The sequence below is a fragment of the Hemibagrus wyckioides genome, linkage group LG15 (genome assembly GCF_019097595.1).
Source record: "Hemibagrus wyckioides isolate EC202008001 linkage group LG15, SWU_Hwy_1.0, whole genome shotgun sequence".
NCBI classification, from domain to species: Eukaryota; Metazoa; Chordata; class Actinopteri; order Siluriformes; family Bagridae; genus Hemibagrus; species Hemibagrus wyckioides.
This window is the reverse complement of record NC_080724.1, coordinates 627,647-647,014: the sequence shown is the minus strand read 5'-3', so window position 1 is coordinate 647,014 and position 19,368 is coordinate 627,647. Positions and strand designations below refer to the sequence as shown.

General features: G+C 40.9%; 1 protein-coding gene across 4 annotated transcripts; it reads left to right on the top strand.

Annotated features, from left to right (window-relative positions):
• Positions 1-1,009: 1,009 nt before the first annotated feature.
• ccdc30 (coiled-coil domain containing 30) lies at positions 1,010-19,329 on the top strand. 4 transcript variants are annotated; one of them, XM_058409594.1, is made up of 28 exons: positions 1,010-1,638; positions 3,424-3,606; positions 5,142-5,262; positions 6,628-6,818; positions 6,959-7,048; positions 7,175-7,258; positions 8,015-8,168; positions 8,279-8,350; positions 8,435-8,550; positions 8,739-8,807; positions 8,958-9,031; positions 9,191-9,383; positions 9,482-9,574; positions 9,830-9,955; positions 10,783-10,920; positions 11,045-11,223; positions 11,481-11,691; positions 11,932-12,054; positions 12,187-12,357; positions 12,678-12,887; positions 13,792-13,949; positions 14,161-14,326; positions 14,549-14,667; positions 15,524-15,665; positions 15,753-15,889; positions 15,966-16,083; positions 16,202-16,260; positions 16,598-19,329. In XM_058409594.1, exons 1-28 carry the CDS (start codon positions 1,624-1,626, stop codon positions 16,788-16,790), a joined length of 3,705 nt encoding a protein of 1,234 aa, XP_058265577.1. In that variant the 5' UTR covers positions 1,010-1,623; the 3' UTR covers positions 16,791-19,329. The 4 variants fall into 4 exon arrangements, with proteins under 4 accessions (XP_058265577.1, XP_058265576.1, XP_058265578.1 ...); XM_058409593.1 differs by having other exon boundaries at positions 14,546-14,667; XM_058409595.1 differs by lacking the exon at positions 7,175-7,258 and having other exon boundaries at positions 14,546-14,667.
• Positions 19,330-19,368: the final 39 nt, after the last annotated feature.

Below are 19,368 nucleotides of genomic sequence, written 5' to 3'. Positions count from 1 at the left end.
CAGTAACAGGATTTTCATCCAAAATGTATAAAAGGACGAGACAAAAACTAAGCAGGGACGCTGCCAAGAGACCAACTGTAACATGAAACTCTTTAAGAAACCTCGTCTCAACATCTCTACATGAAACCAGGTCTGTTTACACCGATCAGCCATAACATTATGAGCAGTGCCAGGTGAAGTGAATAAGACTGATGATCTCCTCATCATGGCCCCTGTTAGTGGGTGGGATATATTAGGCAGCAAGTCAACATTTTGTGTTAGAAGCAGGAAAATGGACAAGCGTAAGGATTTGAGTGAGTTTGACCAAAAGGGCCAAATTGTGATGGCTACACCACTGGATCAGAGCATCTCCAAAACTGCAGCTCTTGTGGGGTGTTCCCGGTCTGCAGTGGTCAGTATCTATCAAAAATGGTCCAAGGAAGGAACAGTGGTGAACTGGAGACAGGATCATGGGAGACCTGGGAAACCTTGGGTCCTGCATCCATGTGGATGTTACTGTGGCACGTACCACCTATCTAAGCATTGTTGCAGACCATCTACACCCTTTCATGGAAACGGTATTCCCTGATGGCTGTGGCCTCTTTCAGCAGGATAATGCACCGTGACACAAAGCAGAAATGGTTCAGGAATGGTTTGATGACCACAACAACCTGGACAAACAAGTCTGATCCATGGAGACCCCACCTCACAACTTACAGGACTTAAAGGATCTGCTGCTAACATCTTGGTGCCAGATCCCACAGCACACCTTCAGGGATCTAGTGGAGTCCATGCTTTGACGGGTCAGGGCTGTTTTGGCAGCAAAAGGGGGACCAACACAATATTAGACAGGTGGTCATAATGTTATGGCGGATCGGTGTACAATGCCAGTTCGGAGGATTTAAAAGTAGTGTATTTATCGCCATCTACTGGACAGTGCTGTTTTTAGTTGGTTTGAAAAACCGTAAAACATCACCCCCCATTCTATCCGAGATAATGGTATGTTCCGTTACCAGGGTGACGCTCCTCACAGAGATATGCAGTAGGCCAGCACGAGCCTTCTTCAGTGTTGACAGTGGTCGCTAGTCAGATATCCGAATATCACCTGAAGTGTTTTTTATTAATGTATTTATTTCAGGAGTTTTCTTTTGCTGTTTGTTGTCTGTGTTAAACAGTTAAAAAAAAAGCTGAGAGTAACTTTTTCCTAGACTAGCTCTCGCATTGCGCTCGGCTGTAGAAGTGATGAGCTGAAGTTGGTTAGCTAGCCATGTAGCTACAAACAGCTAGCAGTGACCACAGGAAGGGCCAGGCAGATACGGTGTTTACACACGAGAAGGATTTATGGGTTTTATATCTGCGTCTAATTTACCGTTAAGTGTTAGCAACTTTGCCTGGAGGTCCCGGGTCCGTTGTGTTCATGTCTAGGAGCAACAGGTTTGTCATTGCACTGGTCAGTGTAGTGTTTATGCAGCATTTATAACGCTTTCTGTAACGGAGTTTGTGCCATATACAGAATGATGATTAGGGGAGTATATGATCAGATTGAGTTGGTTTTTAAATGTTGGAAATGATAAGCTGGAGTGTAGTGTCACTGCTGTGAGCTGATGGAGTGATGAGTGGACTGCTGCTGGACTTCAGCTGGCCATGGAACAGAAACAGGTATGAGGTGCCTCAGGTTTATTTCTACAGCTGAAATGTTTGCTTGTCTTCATGCTTGGTATGTACTGACCAAATCAATCAGTTTAGTCATGATTTCTTAAAATCTAGATGGAGTTTCATATCTCGCTTCCTTAGTGTTATGGACAATATTCCACAAAGTTTGTGGAGATGTTTGAGCATTAAACGAGTAAAATGAAGGATCAATATATTAATAAAAGATGATAAATCAGAATGTCAGCTTTCACTTCCTGGTCTTTACACCTAAATGTGTTGAACAACTTAAAAGATTTTTTGTAACCTTTTGTTTAAAGCACAGATGTTTCAGGTAACTGGCCAGGTGTATTGTTGGCCAGGTGTATTGTTGGTCAGGTGTGTCCACTTAGATTGACTGTTTAAACAGTTAATAGCTCTGAATGTGTACACCTGGACTGAGGCCTGGGTTTCACATGTGAAGACTGTATTTTTTTGTTGAAAAGGATGAACCACCATAAAGAACAGAGAGCTGTTAGAGCAGACAATTCTATCAGAGGCAAGAAAACAGATTCGGTTGTCCAGAAAAATAAAAGAAATCACTGGTGTACTAATTACCAGACACACAACTGGTCATTCCGGGAAAACAACAACAGCTGACGACGGAATCCCATAACCAACAGTCTGTGTCATGACCAACAACCTCCACAAGACAGGGGTGAAGATTAGCACAATCCTCTGATTGAAGAAGATTTCAAGAGCAGAAATACTGAAATCACAAGATACAAACCAGTCGATTGGTCTTCACAAAATAATGGATGGACTACACATGCTTCAGTGTCAGTGCATTAGAAGCAAACATCTTTAATCTGTTTGCTTTGGCCTTTTTTATCATCTTGTTTGAGGGAAAATGGTTTGAGTTTATTCATTTTTGGTGGATGTTGTGTAAAGTCACATTCATTGTGAACATATCACATGTCCCTGTGTGATTGACCCTGCGTCTCTCCATCACCATCTGCTCCACGGATGATTGACTTCAGCTCAAACATGTATGGCATCACTACAAAAACTTGTCTTGTCATCCATGTCTTTATGGACCTTGCTTTGGTCACTGGTGTGCAGTCATGTTGGAACAGGAAGCGGTCATCCCCAAACCGTTCCCACAAAGAGCATGAAATTGTCCAAAATGAAGCATTAAGAGTTCCTTTCACTGGAACTAAGGGACCAAGCCCAACCCCTGAAAATAACAAAAAACAAACCTGAACTCAGTGATTTGGAGGGGTGTCCCAAAACTTGTATAGTGTAGTTTGCTAAGCTACTGTCAGGCTTTAGATTTGGTGGAGGTGTGGTGTGTCCTGAATGCTTTCGGCAGCCCTGCACTTCAACATGCTGTCACTCGGAAAGAAAACACATCAACATATGAATCAAATCATTACATTCAGGCCATTTCATGAGGACATGTTGGTGTACAGACGCTCTGACTGTGACCTGAAACAGTGGGTCCATATTGGCTTGGATTCAACACGTTCTTTGTCCCGATGCGCTGTATATAATGCCATGAATACATGATGGCTTGACAACATCTGAAGTTCCATGTACCCTGACACCAGAAGCTTGCTGCATGATTTCCAAGAGTCTGTACTGGATCTCAGTGCTCTGAACTTATTTATCACACCATATTGCAGCTTAGTTGATTCACTAACCATGTAGGTTTTTTGAACTTTGTGTATCAAATAATCCAGGTCTCATGTACTCCTGCACTTCTTGAGAAAGCTTGTTGGTGTGTAAACAAGTGTTTTTGTATTTCTCCGCAAGGATAAAACCGAGCTAAAGGAGCTCTCCATGCGCTTGGAGAAGGATGGCATCCTGACCGAGGCCTCGGCGGACGAGCGTCAGATCCACTTGTGGCGTCTGCTCCGGAGCAGCGAGGGCAGCCTCGCATCAGCCACGCAAGAGCTCCAGGCTCTCCGTGAACAGCAGGTCAGCGAGATGAAAGAGGTGAGTGTCCAGATGGCAGGCTCCAGAGCCACTGTAAAGCATAGCTGATGATCAGTTAACTTCATCAACATTTTATCATGATGATATGGGCTCGGCTCTCAACAACGTGAGATGATCATGATCTGCTGCTTTCACAGTCTTTCTCACATGATGTCTGCTGCTATTGGATTTCTTTTTGGCAAAAGTATTTTTGGATTTCTAATCTGACAAATAAAAGCCAAATATTCAGTAATGGGTAACATCAGCAAAATACAGATCACATCTGTGGGACATGGACATCATTCAGTCTACATAAAGAGCTTTAACATGTAGAACCTACTCAGTCATCTTCTCCATACAGTAACCTGGTGTTCACTGGATTGTAAAAGTAACCAAATGATCAGACCAGAACGCTTTCTTAAATTATAGATGATTATCAAATTACACTCAAACGATCTCCATTCTTTCCTTTATGAATTTATTCATTCCCTCATAAAGGATATTTGTTACTGGAACTCTTAATAATGTTGCTGCCTTGCAACACATGTCTGTAGTTTTGTAGTGTGAAAAATTAGAAATAAATGATAAACAAGGCTCTCTGTGAACAGGACTTCTCCAGAGTCGTGCTGGGAATTCTTTCTTTTTTCTGTAAGTCACATTATTTAGCATTCTATTGTATTTTATAACGTCTGTATAAATAATGATGAAATCAGCTCAGCACTACAGATTCACATCCTTGCAGTAATGTTATTGTTTCTGCTGGGTCTGTGCATCATTATAAAGATTAATTTCCTTTTATCTTCCATTTATCTAAAGCGATCCCAAGTACATCTTCATCTGCTCGACCTTCCCTCTCTTGCTGCTTCCTCATCATTTATGCCAGTAGAATGGTTTCCATGGAAGTATTTTGATTAAATTACACAACAAGACTAACAGCATTGTGTGACACTTAAAAAAAGAGCTTCAAAGACTCACTGGGGCAGTGGAGACTTAATAGAGAAAGCTCTGGGTTACTGATGAGAAGGTTGGGGGTTCCAGCCCTAGCACTGCAAGCTGTTACAGCAAGGCCCTTCATCCTCTTCATTCCAGAGCTGCTGTATCATGGCTACTCTCTGACCCCAGCCTCCTAACAAGCTGGACTGTGCAAAGAAAAGAATTTCACTGTACTATAATGCTGAAGTGATAATAAAAGGCTGCTTCTTCATGATTGACAGATTCCTGACACATTACTGACCTTCATTTTCAACCTTTCAGCAATGCTAGTTAACGCAGAAATATTAAAATTTATTCAGATTGCTTTAAGACTTTCTGTCGTCTTAAATAAGATATATTTAAAGAAATATGAAAGTGTAAATTGTTCACAATAGTAATTTAAAACTTAACATCAATAGTTTTAATTGTTTAAGAGTTAAATATATGAATATTGAATCCAGCTCCAGTGTTGTCTGTAATAAATACGGTTATGTTTTCACAGTTTTCTTCTCCGGTCAGTGTAGAGAATGAAGAGACCCATGACAGGTTTGAGAGATGTTAACTCGAGTGTTTGTGTGATGCAGGTGGAGAGTTACGTGGAACACGTTCGGAACATGCTAGAGGAGCGTGAATGTCTGACCGCTGAATTTGAACGGGACAACGAACATCTCCGTGCTGAGCTTGAGCAGATAAAGCACCAGCAAGGCAAGTCTCCATGTTGAATATGAAGGTTTTCACTCATCTAAGTAATTATGAATGACTGCTAGAAGTAAGTAAAGTTGGTTGGACTTGCTTACGTGATAAACTTAAGTCATGCTATCATTAGGTTCAACATACACTGATCAGACATAACACTGTGAGCAGTGAGAGGTGAAGTGAATAAGACTGAGTATCTCCTCATCATGGCACCTGTTAGTGTGTGGGATATATTAGGCAGCAAGTCAACATTTTGTCCTCAAAGTTGATGTTAGAAGCAGGAAAAATGGACAAGCGTAAGGATTTGAGTGAGTTTGACTAAAAGGGCCAAATTGTGATGGCTAGACCACTGGATCAGAGCATCTCCAAAACTGCAGCTCTTGTGGGGTGTTCCCGGTCTGCAGTGGTCAGTATCTATCAAAAGTGGTCCAAGGAAGGAACAGTTGTGATCCGGAGACAGGGTCATGGGCGGCCGAGGCTCATTGATACACGTGGGGAGAGAAGGCTGGCCCGTGTGAGCCGATAGTTGAGAAGGTCTTGGATTAGCATTGTTTCTTTGTCTGGATGTTTGGTTTAGCACCTTGTACTGACTCTATGAAATTACTGTCATAAAGGCTGATAAATTTTGTTTTGTTTTTATTCATGACTGAAATTCATAAGAAAATTTGCATTTCTCTGAAATTAAAACACAAAAAAGGCTTTAAGGATGTTAATCAATGCATTAATAGTACATAATGCACACACTAATGATCACAAAACTAAATTATTTCTATTCATTCATGCTGCTTTACAGAACATTTCTGGGCTAGCATAATTTATAAATATTATTCAATATTTGGTATGTTTGGTAATAGTACAACATAAGATCTCTGCTTCTGGACTGATGGACAAAAAGAAAAGCACAGTGCCCATATTCTGCTGCTAGATATTCCAGTACTTTATGGACATTATTCATGTTAAGTCTATAGATTTGTACCTGCTGCTATTATAACGGTTGTCATGCACCTATTACAGGACACATGTTCACTATATGCTCATACTGCAAATGTTTTCAACACAATTAGTACTTTTTGCTTTTATATAATGATTTATAATGCCACTATCTGGTGTCACCTCAGGGAGGTTTGCCTTGCCATTCTGCTTCCTATTTGTTGTTTAGGGATCTTAATCTTTATATTTCATTAAAGCATTTTGTGTGCATAGCTACTACTAAAACAAATAAAACGGCCTATACAAATAAAATAAATTTGAGCTGAATAGAACAGACTTTCAGGTTGTTCTCTCACCTTACCTCAAACATGACATGGCTGTTTCAGTCATTTTTTTTGTTAGATCACTCAAGCTTTCTGAAAAGAACTCCTGAATGTTTTCTAGAGTGCCAGTATAAAGAGGTGATGGAGATGTTGGAGCAGGAAGGCCTTGCTGAAATCAGTAACAGCAGCTCCAGTGAGCAGGTAGCTTACCTTCTGGTAGAACGAGTCACCTTGCTGGAGAGGTTGGAGGCTGCAGAGAGGAAGCTCGATACTCAGACTCTCACAGGAAACCTTAGAGAGGTCCATCTACAGGTATTGTACAGAGAGCCTCACACACTCTGACTGAAAGCTTTATCATAGATGGTACCCATGAGAGGAGAGTTATTGGGTTTGAAATCACTCATTTATGTGTTTTATAATGGACTTTGGCTTCTGTCTCGTATGGGAACCAGGAGGAACTGGACCACATCCGGCACACCCTGGAGGAGGAGCTCCGGCAGCAAAAGGAAATGATGCGTCTCACTAAAGAGAGTATGAGCAAGGTGAGGAGATCTCAACGCACTTTCCGTCGTTTTCTTTTTGTATCTTTGCGTCATGAACAGAGCGCTATTTTGTCAGTACCTCTGAGAAATGTGCTATGACTCTACATCCTTAATTTTATTTCCAAGGGAAACGAATCTACAGCTCAGAGCCCGTGGAGGAAGCTCTTTGGTGTTCACAAGGCAACAAAAATGACACAGAGCCTCCCTCTTGTAGGTTCCAGCGACTGCCGTATTCGCTCTTTCCTTGAGCTGTCATTACGAGCAGGAATGTGTCTCTCAGCTATGCCAACCAACCCCTTCTCCCTAAATTTACCGAATGAATGCAGCTTCTGGCATGTCTTTCCATGTCTAACCATTAGTACTTGGTTTTAAAGGGTTTGTCTCATTGGTGGTTTTCATTCGCTGCGTTTACGTGCTAAGATCTCTTCGGCCTGCAAGATTTAAAACGTACCCGAACTCTGCACCTTGTTGAAAATCTGAGTTTGCATGTGAGATATGAGATTAAAGTCATCATCACCATGTCAACTAAAAGCTTAAATATATCAAGTTAATAATATTAGCAAGTGTTTATGCATATTGCTTATGCTCACAAGCTCGTTTTTGCACTCACATGTGGAAGGTTCAGAGTGTAAAAGCTATCAGAATCAAAGACTACAGAGGGAAAGTTCCTCTGTGTAATGGGTTTTGTTGGAAACTAATTTTAGTTCTGTTTGAGCGGTTAGGTAGATTATTAACATAAAATTAGGCTGCATGTATTCAGCTAAAGCTGGTGTATGGTCCAGCAGTGGCTGTTTTTGGCTCTGTTGCCACTAAAGCATGTTCCCCTTCAGCTTCACTCAAGCTCCTCAATGTGGCAGATGCATGGTGAGCACAAGCATGGATCCTGCCCCAGCTCCTTCCACTCACATCCTAAAGACTGAGTAATCTTTAGCCAGTGAGATGTAACGGTCATTTTTTTTATTTCAGGCTCACAGTGTGGAACTGGAGCAGGAGCATACAGAGAGGAAGAAGCTGGAGAGGGATCTGGAAGAGGCGTCCTGCAGACTCACTATGGCTCATCAAGAGATTCGCCACCTAACTGATGAACTCGATCTGGCTCGGAAAGCCCAGGACCCTTGTGGTAAGTGCATCACAACGAGGTACAAGTGAGGAACAATCTACCAGTGTTTTTACTTACCAGCGCTTCTTGTTCATCCTAAATGTGTAAATGATGCTGTGCATTTGTGTAAGGCCCTGACCTGCAAACGTCCAGAGAGGAGTTGGCGCAGCTTAAACAGGAAGTAGAACATTTAAAGCAATGTGGTAAGAACTGGCTGAAAGTTATAACTGGCGGATATCTTTGAAGATCTGACCAAATATTGCGTCTAAAAAGTAACTCTCTGGCAGATATGGAGGAGTTGCAGAAGGCTAAAGAACACAATGACCGACTCGACACAGAGATCCGGGCACTGAGAGACAGAGTACGCTCCTTGGACTCTGAGAGGAAGACGCTTTTGAAAATGGTGTGTTATATTTCTTAATTGTCATTGTGAGTGCTACATTTACAGGCTGCTTAGAAACATTTCTTTCCCATAGTAACCTTTTATTTAGAGTAGAATAGACAATGGATTCATGCTAATAGGGTTTCGCAACTTCGGCTAAGTAGAGCACATAAAGCTCGTCTTACTGCTGTAACGTCTCGTCTCCACAGATCGAGAATTTTAAGATTCATCCCAATTATGGAGATAAACCTGCAACGGATCATGATCAATCTGTACAGGTGAATTACTGTGAACTGGGTTTTACTAATAGTAATAACAACTGCAATTTTCACCTTTATCTAATGCAGTGCTTGACATATATTTATTTAACATTTGAAGAAAGCTAGCCATACTGCTCTAATCTACTAACCACATAATGTGTGTGCTAGGTTGATGGAAATGCGGATCATTCAGAGCGGTCAGGTACACCAATAAATGATGAAAAGGATCAATTCCATAAAAGGTAATAAAATTTTAATTAATGACATTAATGACTGTTTAACTGTTTGGTGAATTGCAGTTCAGGGCAAAACGGCAATAATCCTTATTTGCACCCTAGTTTCTGATCACATTTGAACGTACACAAATTTGTTCATATATATTTGCCTGCGTTTGTGAGCAGGTGTCGAAGAGAGTCTGAGGATAAGGACTGCCGTCTTCGGGAGCTGGAGAGGAGGCTGCAGAAGCAGCAGCAGGAGCATGAGGAGCTGGTAGAGAGGAACGAGGAGCTGGAGGCCCTGCTGGGGGAGGCACAGAACAAAGCAAAAGAGGAGCGAGAGTGCCATGAGTGTGAGGTGGACAGCTTGCAAAGAAAGGTCAGAAATCGCAATGCTGCAAGAACACCTTACTAATTTAATAAGTTTATTTTTAGTTTGATTTTTAGAGGAAGTGAAAATGAGGTTCGTCTTTGCAGATTAAAAATATAGAGGCAGAGTTAAATGTGAGAAATGCCCTTGAGAAGAGACCTGTGGAGAAGGGTGATCAGACCAAAGAGACCTTCTCAGAGGTATCTGCATTTAGTTTGACTATTGGTATGTTCTACCTAGTGGACACTACATGACCCCATAAATGATTTATGATTCAACTAAACCTATTAGTGTAAAAACTCAAACTTGTCAATAAGGCATGAATGGTCATCACATGAAGAATTTGCATATCATGTAAAAGTGATGGGACAGTCGAGGCTCAAATTCTTTAGTGTTCACTTGGCATTTATTAAAACCATGGATTTATTCATTATGTCAAATCTTTGAATCCACAGGCACAAGGCGGTCTTCAAGAGAGGCTGACATTTCTTGAGAGTCGGCTTGCTGAGGAGAAGGACTGGAGGAAACGGTTAGAGGTGGACTTAGCATTGGCCCAGTCTTCTCTGAAAAAAGAGAAGCAGGTAATGTGCTCACAACAAAATAATATTTATACTGCAGCTTTTGTATTTATGTGCTATAGAGTATAAGTTGAATAATACTCCAGCTTTTTTTTTTATCTGTACCTACCCTGTCTGTAGGGTAATTACCAAGGACAATAACTGTAATGGATTTTCCTTTACTGAGAAAACAGATGGAAAGCCCCTTTACTTGTTACCGAACTGCTGATTTTCATGGATGTGCTGTTGTAGAAACACAGTCAGCAGTGAAGTAGTGTTGATTGGATTCCAATAAAAACGTGCAAATTATTTATTCCTCCTTTACCACAGCAATTTGCCAATAACAACGTTTTTTTATTTTATTATAGAACATGTTATTTTCATCTCTTTATCGTCATGTTTTAACGTGGTGGAATGTCTGCAAAACAAACTAATTCATCTTTCCTTCTCATAATTTTTTCCCCTTTTGAAATTGAGGAGACAGGATGCATTTTGTCATGTTGTAGAGAAACCACAAAACCCTCTGACCTTGTTAGAACGCTCTTCTAGAAAATGAATCAACATTACTTTTCACTTTTCAAGCGTTTAGTACAGGAATATATCGGGTAAATTCGAATCTTATTCACAAAAGACTTACACATGTTTAACATAAATGTTTACTGACTCCCCTGGCCTTCAGCTTTCTTCAATAGGTTTTGAATAAACTATTAACTTTTTTATATGAAGCGTGTTGATAATGTCTGAGAGACTCACACATACATTACAGGTACAGTAGAGTTTAGAAAAATGCTGTAGTATTAATTTAAAGAGGACACTGCCTCATATTTAGAATATGAACTGCTTGTCCTCAGGCACTGCAGAGCGAACATGAGGAGCTGAAGAAATTGCGCATAGAGGTACAGAGCTTACAGGCTGAGTGTCAGCAAGGGAAATCCCTTAACATGAGCCTCACACTGCTGAAGGGAGAAAAGGGAATTTTGGAAGAAAAGGTCAGTATGTTGACTAATAACAGGGTAGCCATTAAATAGCAACCTGTTTTTTTTAAGCATATACAGATAATCTAGAATGTCTTAAATGTGTCAGTTGTGTCTGACTTGTTTTTTCCTGTTTCAGGTGGCCCAGTTGGAGCGAGCTCGATCACGGCTGCAGGACGACCTGGCACAGCACCTAGAGGGCAGCAGAGTGCAGGAGGACCTGAGAGAGAGCAGGGAGCAGGTGACGCAGCTTAATGCTCTAGTTGAACAGCTGCGGTCTGAAATGTGTAAACTGGAGAAAGAACACAGCACTCTGAGGTAAGGAACTTAATAAGGTACAAACTGTGAGCTTACAAGGATCATAAAGTGTGTACTATACACCAGTTTAGGAGTTAAGGAGTTAAACTGGCATTTGGTGCTTGCTTTGCTAGTGTGTGGAATAAATAATATTTATGTAGCCAATTCACTGGAAGTGAGCTGTGAACCAAGGATGTTTAAAATATAATATCTGTATTTTTAAATTGTATATAATAAAATGAGTAGTACAGAGGTGGATGTGCTGTGTTGTGTGCTAGGAATGAGAGGGTGGAGAAGCGCAGGCAGGTGATGGAGCTGCAGGCTGAGCTGAGTATCAGAGCCCAGGAGAGACTGCAGGCCGAGGGCCAGGCGGAGCGACTCGGACTGGAGCTGCAGCTCAAGAAAGAACAACTCCATGCTGCCCAGAAGGAGGGAGTGTGTGACCCTAATCCCAAATCTTCTACAGGAAAGGACAATGAGCTCAGCCAGGCAAGACTCTTAATTCACGGACTGACCTGAGGATACCGTATTGCCTTGCTTGTGGGGAGTTATTTGAATAGAGTATGCCCATTCCAGCAGGCATTACTGGTAGATTTAAGATATTTGCATGTTCATAATAATGATTCTCGTAATTTATGGAAGGGATTAATTTCTGAAGCTTGCATAGAAAGGATGACTGGTCAGTTACTACGCTGGCCTTATGTCGGTACTTATGTTTTGCTTCCCCAGGTGGTATGTGTGAAGTCAGAGATGAGTAAGCTGCACACCACCCTGGAGCAGGAGAGACTTTTGGCTGGTCAGCACCAGCTGGCCCTGCAGGCTCAGATGAGTGAAGCCCAGGCTCGGGTCAAGGTCAACACACATTGCACGTGTACTAGAAACGCTCCTGTGTAGTGGATAGGACTACTGTAAACTGCTGCTTGGGGCAATACTGTACTTGTATTTTAGCTCTGGGTTTGGTTCTAGTTCTGAATCTGTTCCCAGGCTCAGGACTCTGTCCTACAGCAGAAAGGTGAGGAGAACAAGCAGCTAAAGCAGGACCTACAGAGGACTCAGCACCTCTTCACTTCAGCTGAACGAGAGCTACGTTACGAGAGGGAGAAGAATCTAGACCTTAAGAGACATAATGCTCTTTTAGACCAAGAGAAGATCAAGGTAGTTCCTAATTGAATTGGTTGTGTATCTGATTGTCTGATTACAGATTACAGATCTTTGGATGTTAATGTCGACAGTAATCGACAAAATAACTGGGAGGAAATGTATGCAATTTGCTTACTAATGTTGTTTTTTACTATTAATATTTAACATTTTGAGTTCACTAAACAGTCAAAAAGTGTATGAGTGTAACTATGTTTGAGGACAAAAGAAGCAGTATGAAAATGGTTTTTTCACCTTAAACCTGCTATAGTGCAGAATTCTGCATTTCTGCTGTGCACTTGTTCTAAGCTGAATGCTGACAGATGTGTGTTTTTTAGCTGTGTGCAGAGCTGAAGCAGGCTCAGGCTAAACTGGCACAGCTGGAGGCCAGTGCAACAGCACAGGTGGCAGAGCTGGAACAGCTGCAGCAGAGAGCCCGGGAGCTGGACCTGGAACTGGCCAGGAACAATCAGAACAGACAGAGCAGCAGTAGCCTCCGGGAAGAGCTCAATGCTGAGAGAGCACGAGTTATTGCTGCTGACAAGAAGGTCAGTGCTGAGGGCTAATTATAGGGGTACAGACGAGACCAGTCAGCAGAAATCAGTGCTTAAACCTTAAGGGAGATTTGCTGCAGATATCTCACCTGATAGATTTGTAGTACAGCTAAGTATCCCTGAACTAAAAAAACGTAAATTTACGTGGTTAAATTTACATCATTTATTCAGTGAAATCCCCATCATGTCCTTCTGGTCACTAATGTGAGCTAGGTTACTAGGTGGCTTACAGTCTGACCAGCTATTTGGGCAGCAGGAGGACTAGTAAATATGTATGTATGTAAACAACATAATTAATTTCTACTAATTAACAAAATATTGATAAATGAGACCCGATGTTTGTGTATGTGTGTATACATCATTTAAAACACTCCATGTTTAATATTATCTGTTAATATGTTTTGGTGTGTGTAAATGTTTGCATAAATCAGACCAAAAAATTTTAAAATTGTTAAATGTTTTGGAAATGCTGATTTTCTTTGCACTTGTTTGCATATGTTGATGGATGATGATCACTCGTCAGTTACCAGCCAACTTATTTAGCACAATGGAGAAAGTCCAAAATCTACCTAGGGGACCTGCTTTGTTTAATTTTTTTTTTTTTATTAAAAGCTAAGTTTGTGTAGGCAGTAGGGCATGTGTCCTCAGGAACCCACAGCAGACGAGGAAGTGTACAATCTGTCCTCTTTTCTACAGCAGCAGTCTTAATGAATGATTGGTCTTGCCTTCTTTATTTTTTATGGTAATGCAATTAATTGGAAACAAACTGTTCATGTTTAAATACAATACACAAACTATTTAATTGTTTAACTTTTTAAATCTCTTCCATTGAATCAGTGCAATCCTCCTGAAGAGTATAAATGCATAAATATGTACTACTTGATGTGCTTGTTTGAAGGTGCTGGAGCTTCAGCATCAACTGAAAAACGCTCTACATCAGTTGCGTCTGGAGGAGGCCAGAGCTGGAGAGACCAGCAAGTTGGAGAGAGACACCAGAGATATGTCTGATAACTTGTCTGCCCTCCGAGCTAAACTGCAGGAAGAAAAGCTCCAGAGGTGAGCATTCCACCTGACACAACATAACACAGAACTCCATAAGTCACCTTCAGGTGCATAAAGTGTGTATTGTTTATTGAGTATAAATATATAAAGTGTGTATTTTATATTGAGAATAAATCACTACTTGACATGTGAATAAGTGCCAAGACGCCGGAGTCTGTGTGCTCAACAACATGTTTATAAGTTATCCCTGTTGTTCTGTTGTTAGGAAGTTGGTGGAGCAGAGGGAAGAAGAGCTGCAACAGCAGCTGCGCTCTCTGCGTACGAAAGAGGCCGCCCTCGGTCGCATTAACTCTGAGCTCTCCCACCGCTCCCAGCAGATGGAGGCGAAGCTGGAGGTGCTGGAGAGCGAGCTGAGTTCTGCCAGGGAACAGGTTTGCTTATTCTTCTCTTTAAAGGCTGATTGTTATTTTAGGGATTTTAAGGCTCGGGGCCTCCACTGTGGTGTTTCAGAGAAGTGAGAATTAATGAGGCAGACCTAACAGGCTGACAGCTTGTTGAATCTGGCTGCTGTAAATCCCTGCATGGTGTGACCTGTGATGCAAGTGATTTTAGTCACGGTTGTTCATGCTGTTGTATGGCATGTCTTACAGCAGAGCCTCAGTCAGAAAAGTTGCCTTAAACTGGAGGAGCAGCTCATGTCCTCCCAGCAGGAGTCAGAAAGACTGCAGGAGGAGCTACAGAATATCCTTCAGCAGCTTGTTGCCAACTTCAGGTGAAGACTTTATAAACAATCATAATGTACTATACACATTCCTATGCCACTGTATAGCCAGAGGTTTGTGGACACTTGACCATCCCTTTCCAGAATTAGTCCACCCTTTGCTGTTAAAGAACTCCACACTTCTGGCTTTTCTGTAGATTTTGAACATGACTGTGAGAGTTTGTTCATTCAGCCATAAGAGCATGAGTGAGGTCAGACACTGATGTTAAGAGGAGGCTGGTGCCTGGTGTGCAGACAGCATTCCAGTTCATCCCAAAGGTTTTTAGTGGGGTTGAGGTCAGGGCTTTTACCTTGTACCTCTATCTGTGCACAGGAGCATTGGCATGCAAAAAAATGTTATTCTTTATTAAACAGGGCTTTTAAACTAATGGCGCTCTTGGTCCCTGACCTGACCTAGTGAACCAGTATGAAGATGTATTTACTGATGGATTCAGTAAACATTTGAGCACTCTGGATAACTAATGTCATAAATGTAATGTCCTCCTGCCATTAGAAGTGACTTGCTGGTAAGCTAGTTTGGACCAGAGTTTTCATTTGCACTGTTATATTCTCAGCAGTTATTAAACTGATCCTGTCACAAATCTGTTCAGCAAGTTCAGTTTTAGTTAGTTATTATTGTTACTATTATTGATACCAAAATAAGCAAATAGCATTAGCTTTCATTTTAAGCACAAATACACAGTGTATCTAGCAGCGTACCTGACCACTACAGTGTTAAAATTTTATCACTTGTTTTAAGTCATTTTTCATTTAGTTAAAAACTAAGCTTTGTCTTTAATAAAATTGTCTTTTTGATTTCAGGGTATACCTAACAGTTCAAGGTTTTAAATTGTCTGCTCATTTTCAGGCGATACAACGAAAGGCATTCTGCAGATAAGACCAAGCTACGAAGAGCCAAGCAGTTGTTCATGAAGGCGACCACCCAGCGAGACATGAAGATCCAGAAGCTAGAGAATGATCTGGCCCTGGCAGCGAGTCTGTCCGAGAAAGTGAGACACGTTTTATTCTCCTATTCTAGTATAATCTAATGCCAGAATGCACAGAATCCTGACAGCTTTTCTAACCTTTTTGGAAAGGAAAAGGTCTGGATTAGAACTGTGACTGCAGAGAATGAGCAGCTCCTGCTGGAGAGGCGAGAACTGCTGAGAAGGATCACTGAGGCTGAGGAGATGGGCAACAACGGAATGCGAACCGCTACAGACATGCAGCAGAGGTCAGAATGAGTCTATATACTGCGCAGGACCTTATATAAACGTCTCTGTCTTACAGATCTCTTCATCTCTATTTAGAGTGAAGTTCTTGGAGTTGGAGAATAAGCAGCTTCAGGAAAAAATGCTGAAGCTGGCCAGCCAGATCGGAGTTTTAGAGCGTGCCCTGAGAAATCTTCAGTCCGTGTGTAATGCTGAGGTAAAGATAAATGAATGGTGGCTGTTCATTAATACCTTTAAAATTGTTGGAATGCTTTGGACAAGTTAGTCTATGTAAGCATGTAAAAAATGTACTCATATTTCTATTTCTGTAATAGGAGGTAAAGAAATTATTTCCCTCTGGTGCTCTCCCCGATGGCCTCTTGCAGACATCAAGGTATCTACTTGGTGTTTTTAGGGAAGTGGTAGATGCCGCATGAGCTGTTGCTCCTAGATGCTGTGAAATCAGTGCTATGTTTTGGGGGTCGAAATGTCTTTGTAAGGCATTACAAATCTTAGGTGGGGTTTAATTGTGGAGTCTTGCATTTAAATTTTTGAAGAAAACCTTGGTTCACTTTCCTAAATAAATTGACTTGAAAAGTGCAGCCTCCTGATATCATGGTGCATCTGGCTAAACCCAGTGAGGCATCTACCTTTTCATATTTAAGCAGAAACCACCTCAGTTTTCATTAATACAAATATTACCCTCTTGTGTTCATGAAATTGTGATGAAGTCCGAAGCTGGGGCTCCGCGACTCTTGGGGACTGTTGGATGCCATCTGCAGGGTTAAAGTGGGAGAGCACGTCAAAAGCCTGGAGTCGTCTCAACCGTCAGAGATCGGATACCTGAATGTGAGCTCCTCCATGGCTCCCAGTGTCACCCAGCATCAGGACGAGAACCACAGCGTCTCCAGTGAAGATGCCTGAATAAAACTGCTCCTTATTACCAAGATTGCCAACTATCTCTGGATGTATAGCAGGTGTGTTGTGTCTGTCACTCGGTCAGAAGTTACCCGATTATCAAAGATTAACGACATTAACTCGGGACAAGTGACGAGACAAGCCTCATTACAGATCGGTTCAGTGTTGGCTACCCTGCTCCGAGATGTTTGGATCTTGTTAGTAAGCTTAATCATTTCACTGTGGAACTGAAGAAGGTGAATCTGAGTGTGAGTACAGGAAGAGGAAGTCCTACCTTATGGCATCAGTTTAGTGGGTGATTTACTTTTCTTCAAAAAATGCTTCCTTAGACCCAAAAAGGAGGGTTTATTCACTACAGCGCTTTTATACAAAATCACAGCTAATTAAAAGCCAGGTTATACAAAAGATAATAGTTTTAGTAAGCAATGTCACTGTGACTGAACAATCATTATCATTTTTAAACCATATAAAGGTTTCTTGGTTGAAGTTATTTTTTATTTTATTTTATTTTTTAAATGCATAACATTCACCCTTCATTTTACTCAGGGTCATTTCCCCTCAGCTGGGTTTATTGCCTTTGCCACATGTATCCTGTAGAGGTCCCCAATCCATTTCTTGGGGACTCGTGTGTATTCCAGATACATCATAAAAATGAGCCTTGTGGTCAAAATTAAACATCCACTCGCTTGACCCTCCTGTCAGAAATCAGATTCTCCAGAAACTAAGAAGGAATCTTAGAGCTTAGGGAGATGCAAAAACCTATTGATTACATGGGGAACAGGACTTGCCAAGCTGGATCAATGTGTGATGTGTTAACGTGTGGTGTTTTTAAGAGCAATATACTTTATTTTAATATAAAGGCCAAAACACAAAATACAGCCTTATAAAAGCTGGGACAAAAGATAAGGAGCGGTTTTTGTGGTGCAGCTGGAACATGCCATGTGTTTTTATATAGATTGATAATCCATAAAGGAGACATGACATGGGATTAGATAAAGCACTTTAATATCTAGTGGTACATTAGGATCGTGTTTACAATGAGAAAAACATTTTGTATGTTTGGGGTTCAGGTGAAATCTGGTGCAAAATGCAAGGCTTAGATCAGAAGTAAGCAGAGCAAGTTTAGATCAGTGTACGTGTCAACATTCAGGTTTAGGAACATGGGATCTTTATCTATAAAATCAATTTAGTTAAGATTATTCCTCATAAGATCTCTCTTCTCTATTTACCTTTCATCTGCTCCTACGTGATATTAAACTGATGATCTTGTACTTAACCTGCTCTCATATCCCTATATGTCTTAGACCAGGAATGTTGTACAATATGTGTAAAAAGTCTACGCTTCCCTGTTAAAATGGCAGGTTGTTGTGATGAAAAATGAAACCAAGATAAATCATGTCGTTTTCCCACAGTGTGAACGTTTCCGTCAGTGTGAAGTGACCGCATATAAAAATGAAGTTTTTAGGCAAGTCATTTTGAGTCTATCAGTGTGCCACGTCTTGTCTTATAGATCTTGCAAAAGCATTCTGATATGGTAAGAGCATCTCCTGTGCACAGTCCACTCCTGGTCATCCCACAGATTATTAGTGGGAACTCTTGCTAGGTCATTCAGAAACACTGATGATCTGGTTAATTCCTTTGTTGATTCAGACGCATGCTTTGGGTCAGTGTTGAAATCTCGAGCTCATTGGCAGACTGGAGGTTTTACACCAACATCACCTGGCGTGTAGCTAGTCATGATTCCCTTCAACTTGATAAAAACCTCAGTTCTGATAGAGAAAAGCAGCTCTAAAGCCCTAAAGCATGATCCTGCCACCACCGTGCTGCACTGTGGGTGTGGGTTTATTAGTTATACCTTTTTGAAAGGATAGAATAACCATTATTTTAGAGCTTGCACTGAACCAGGCTATTGTAAACTGTTTGATTGTTTTTCACTTTTGTTCATTTTTGTTGAAATTTCATATTGAAATAATTTACCATGGTTTTATTATTATTATTATTTTTTTTTTTTACATTAGAATAATCTGCCATTTTAACAGACTTTCTGTATCCTCCGGACACGTGAGCATCCTGGCCTTGCGATTCTCATCCCGCTGAAAAGGGAGTGAATTTTACTAATCAGATTTGATTGTATTTAAATTCAGGTCTCATTTTTTTTTATTTACTACACTTCAGACCTGAGGGTATTAAAATCTGAACTGACCAGTGTATTCATCACCACACTACTTTAATAACGACTTTAAATCCTCGAGTCTGTAGCTGAAGTTTGCACTAAAGTAATTCTGTCGCTTATTGTTTATCTCTAGTCTTATATGAAAAGCCTTCCAGTGTTTTTGGGTATGTACAGCGTGAGGTACATGGGTACTGTCTCTTTGTTTTTTTTACTTGTGTGATGTATTATTTTCTACATTATAATCACAGAACAATCCGCACTCTCCTGCATGTTTCAGCAATAATGAATGCTCATGGCATTTATTACATTCCACTGTTGAACAACTGAGCACACAAATGTGTATTTTCTTATTAAACACTGATTATATTTTCATTGTTGTACAGCATTGTATGTGTTCATTGATTTCAGAAG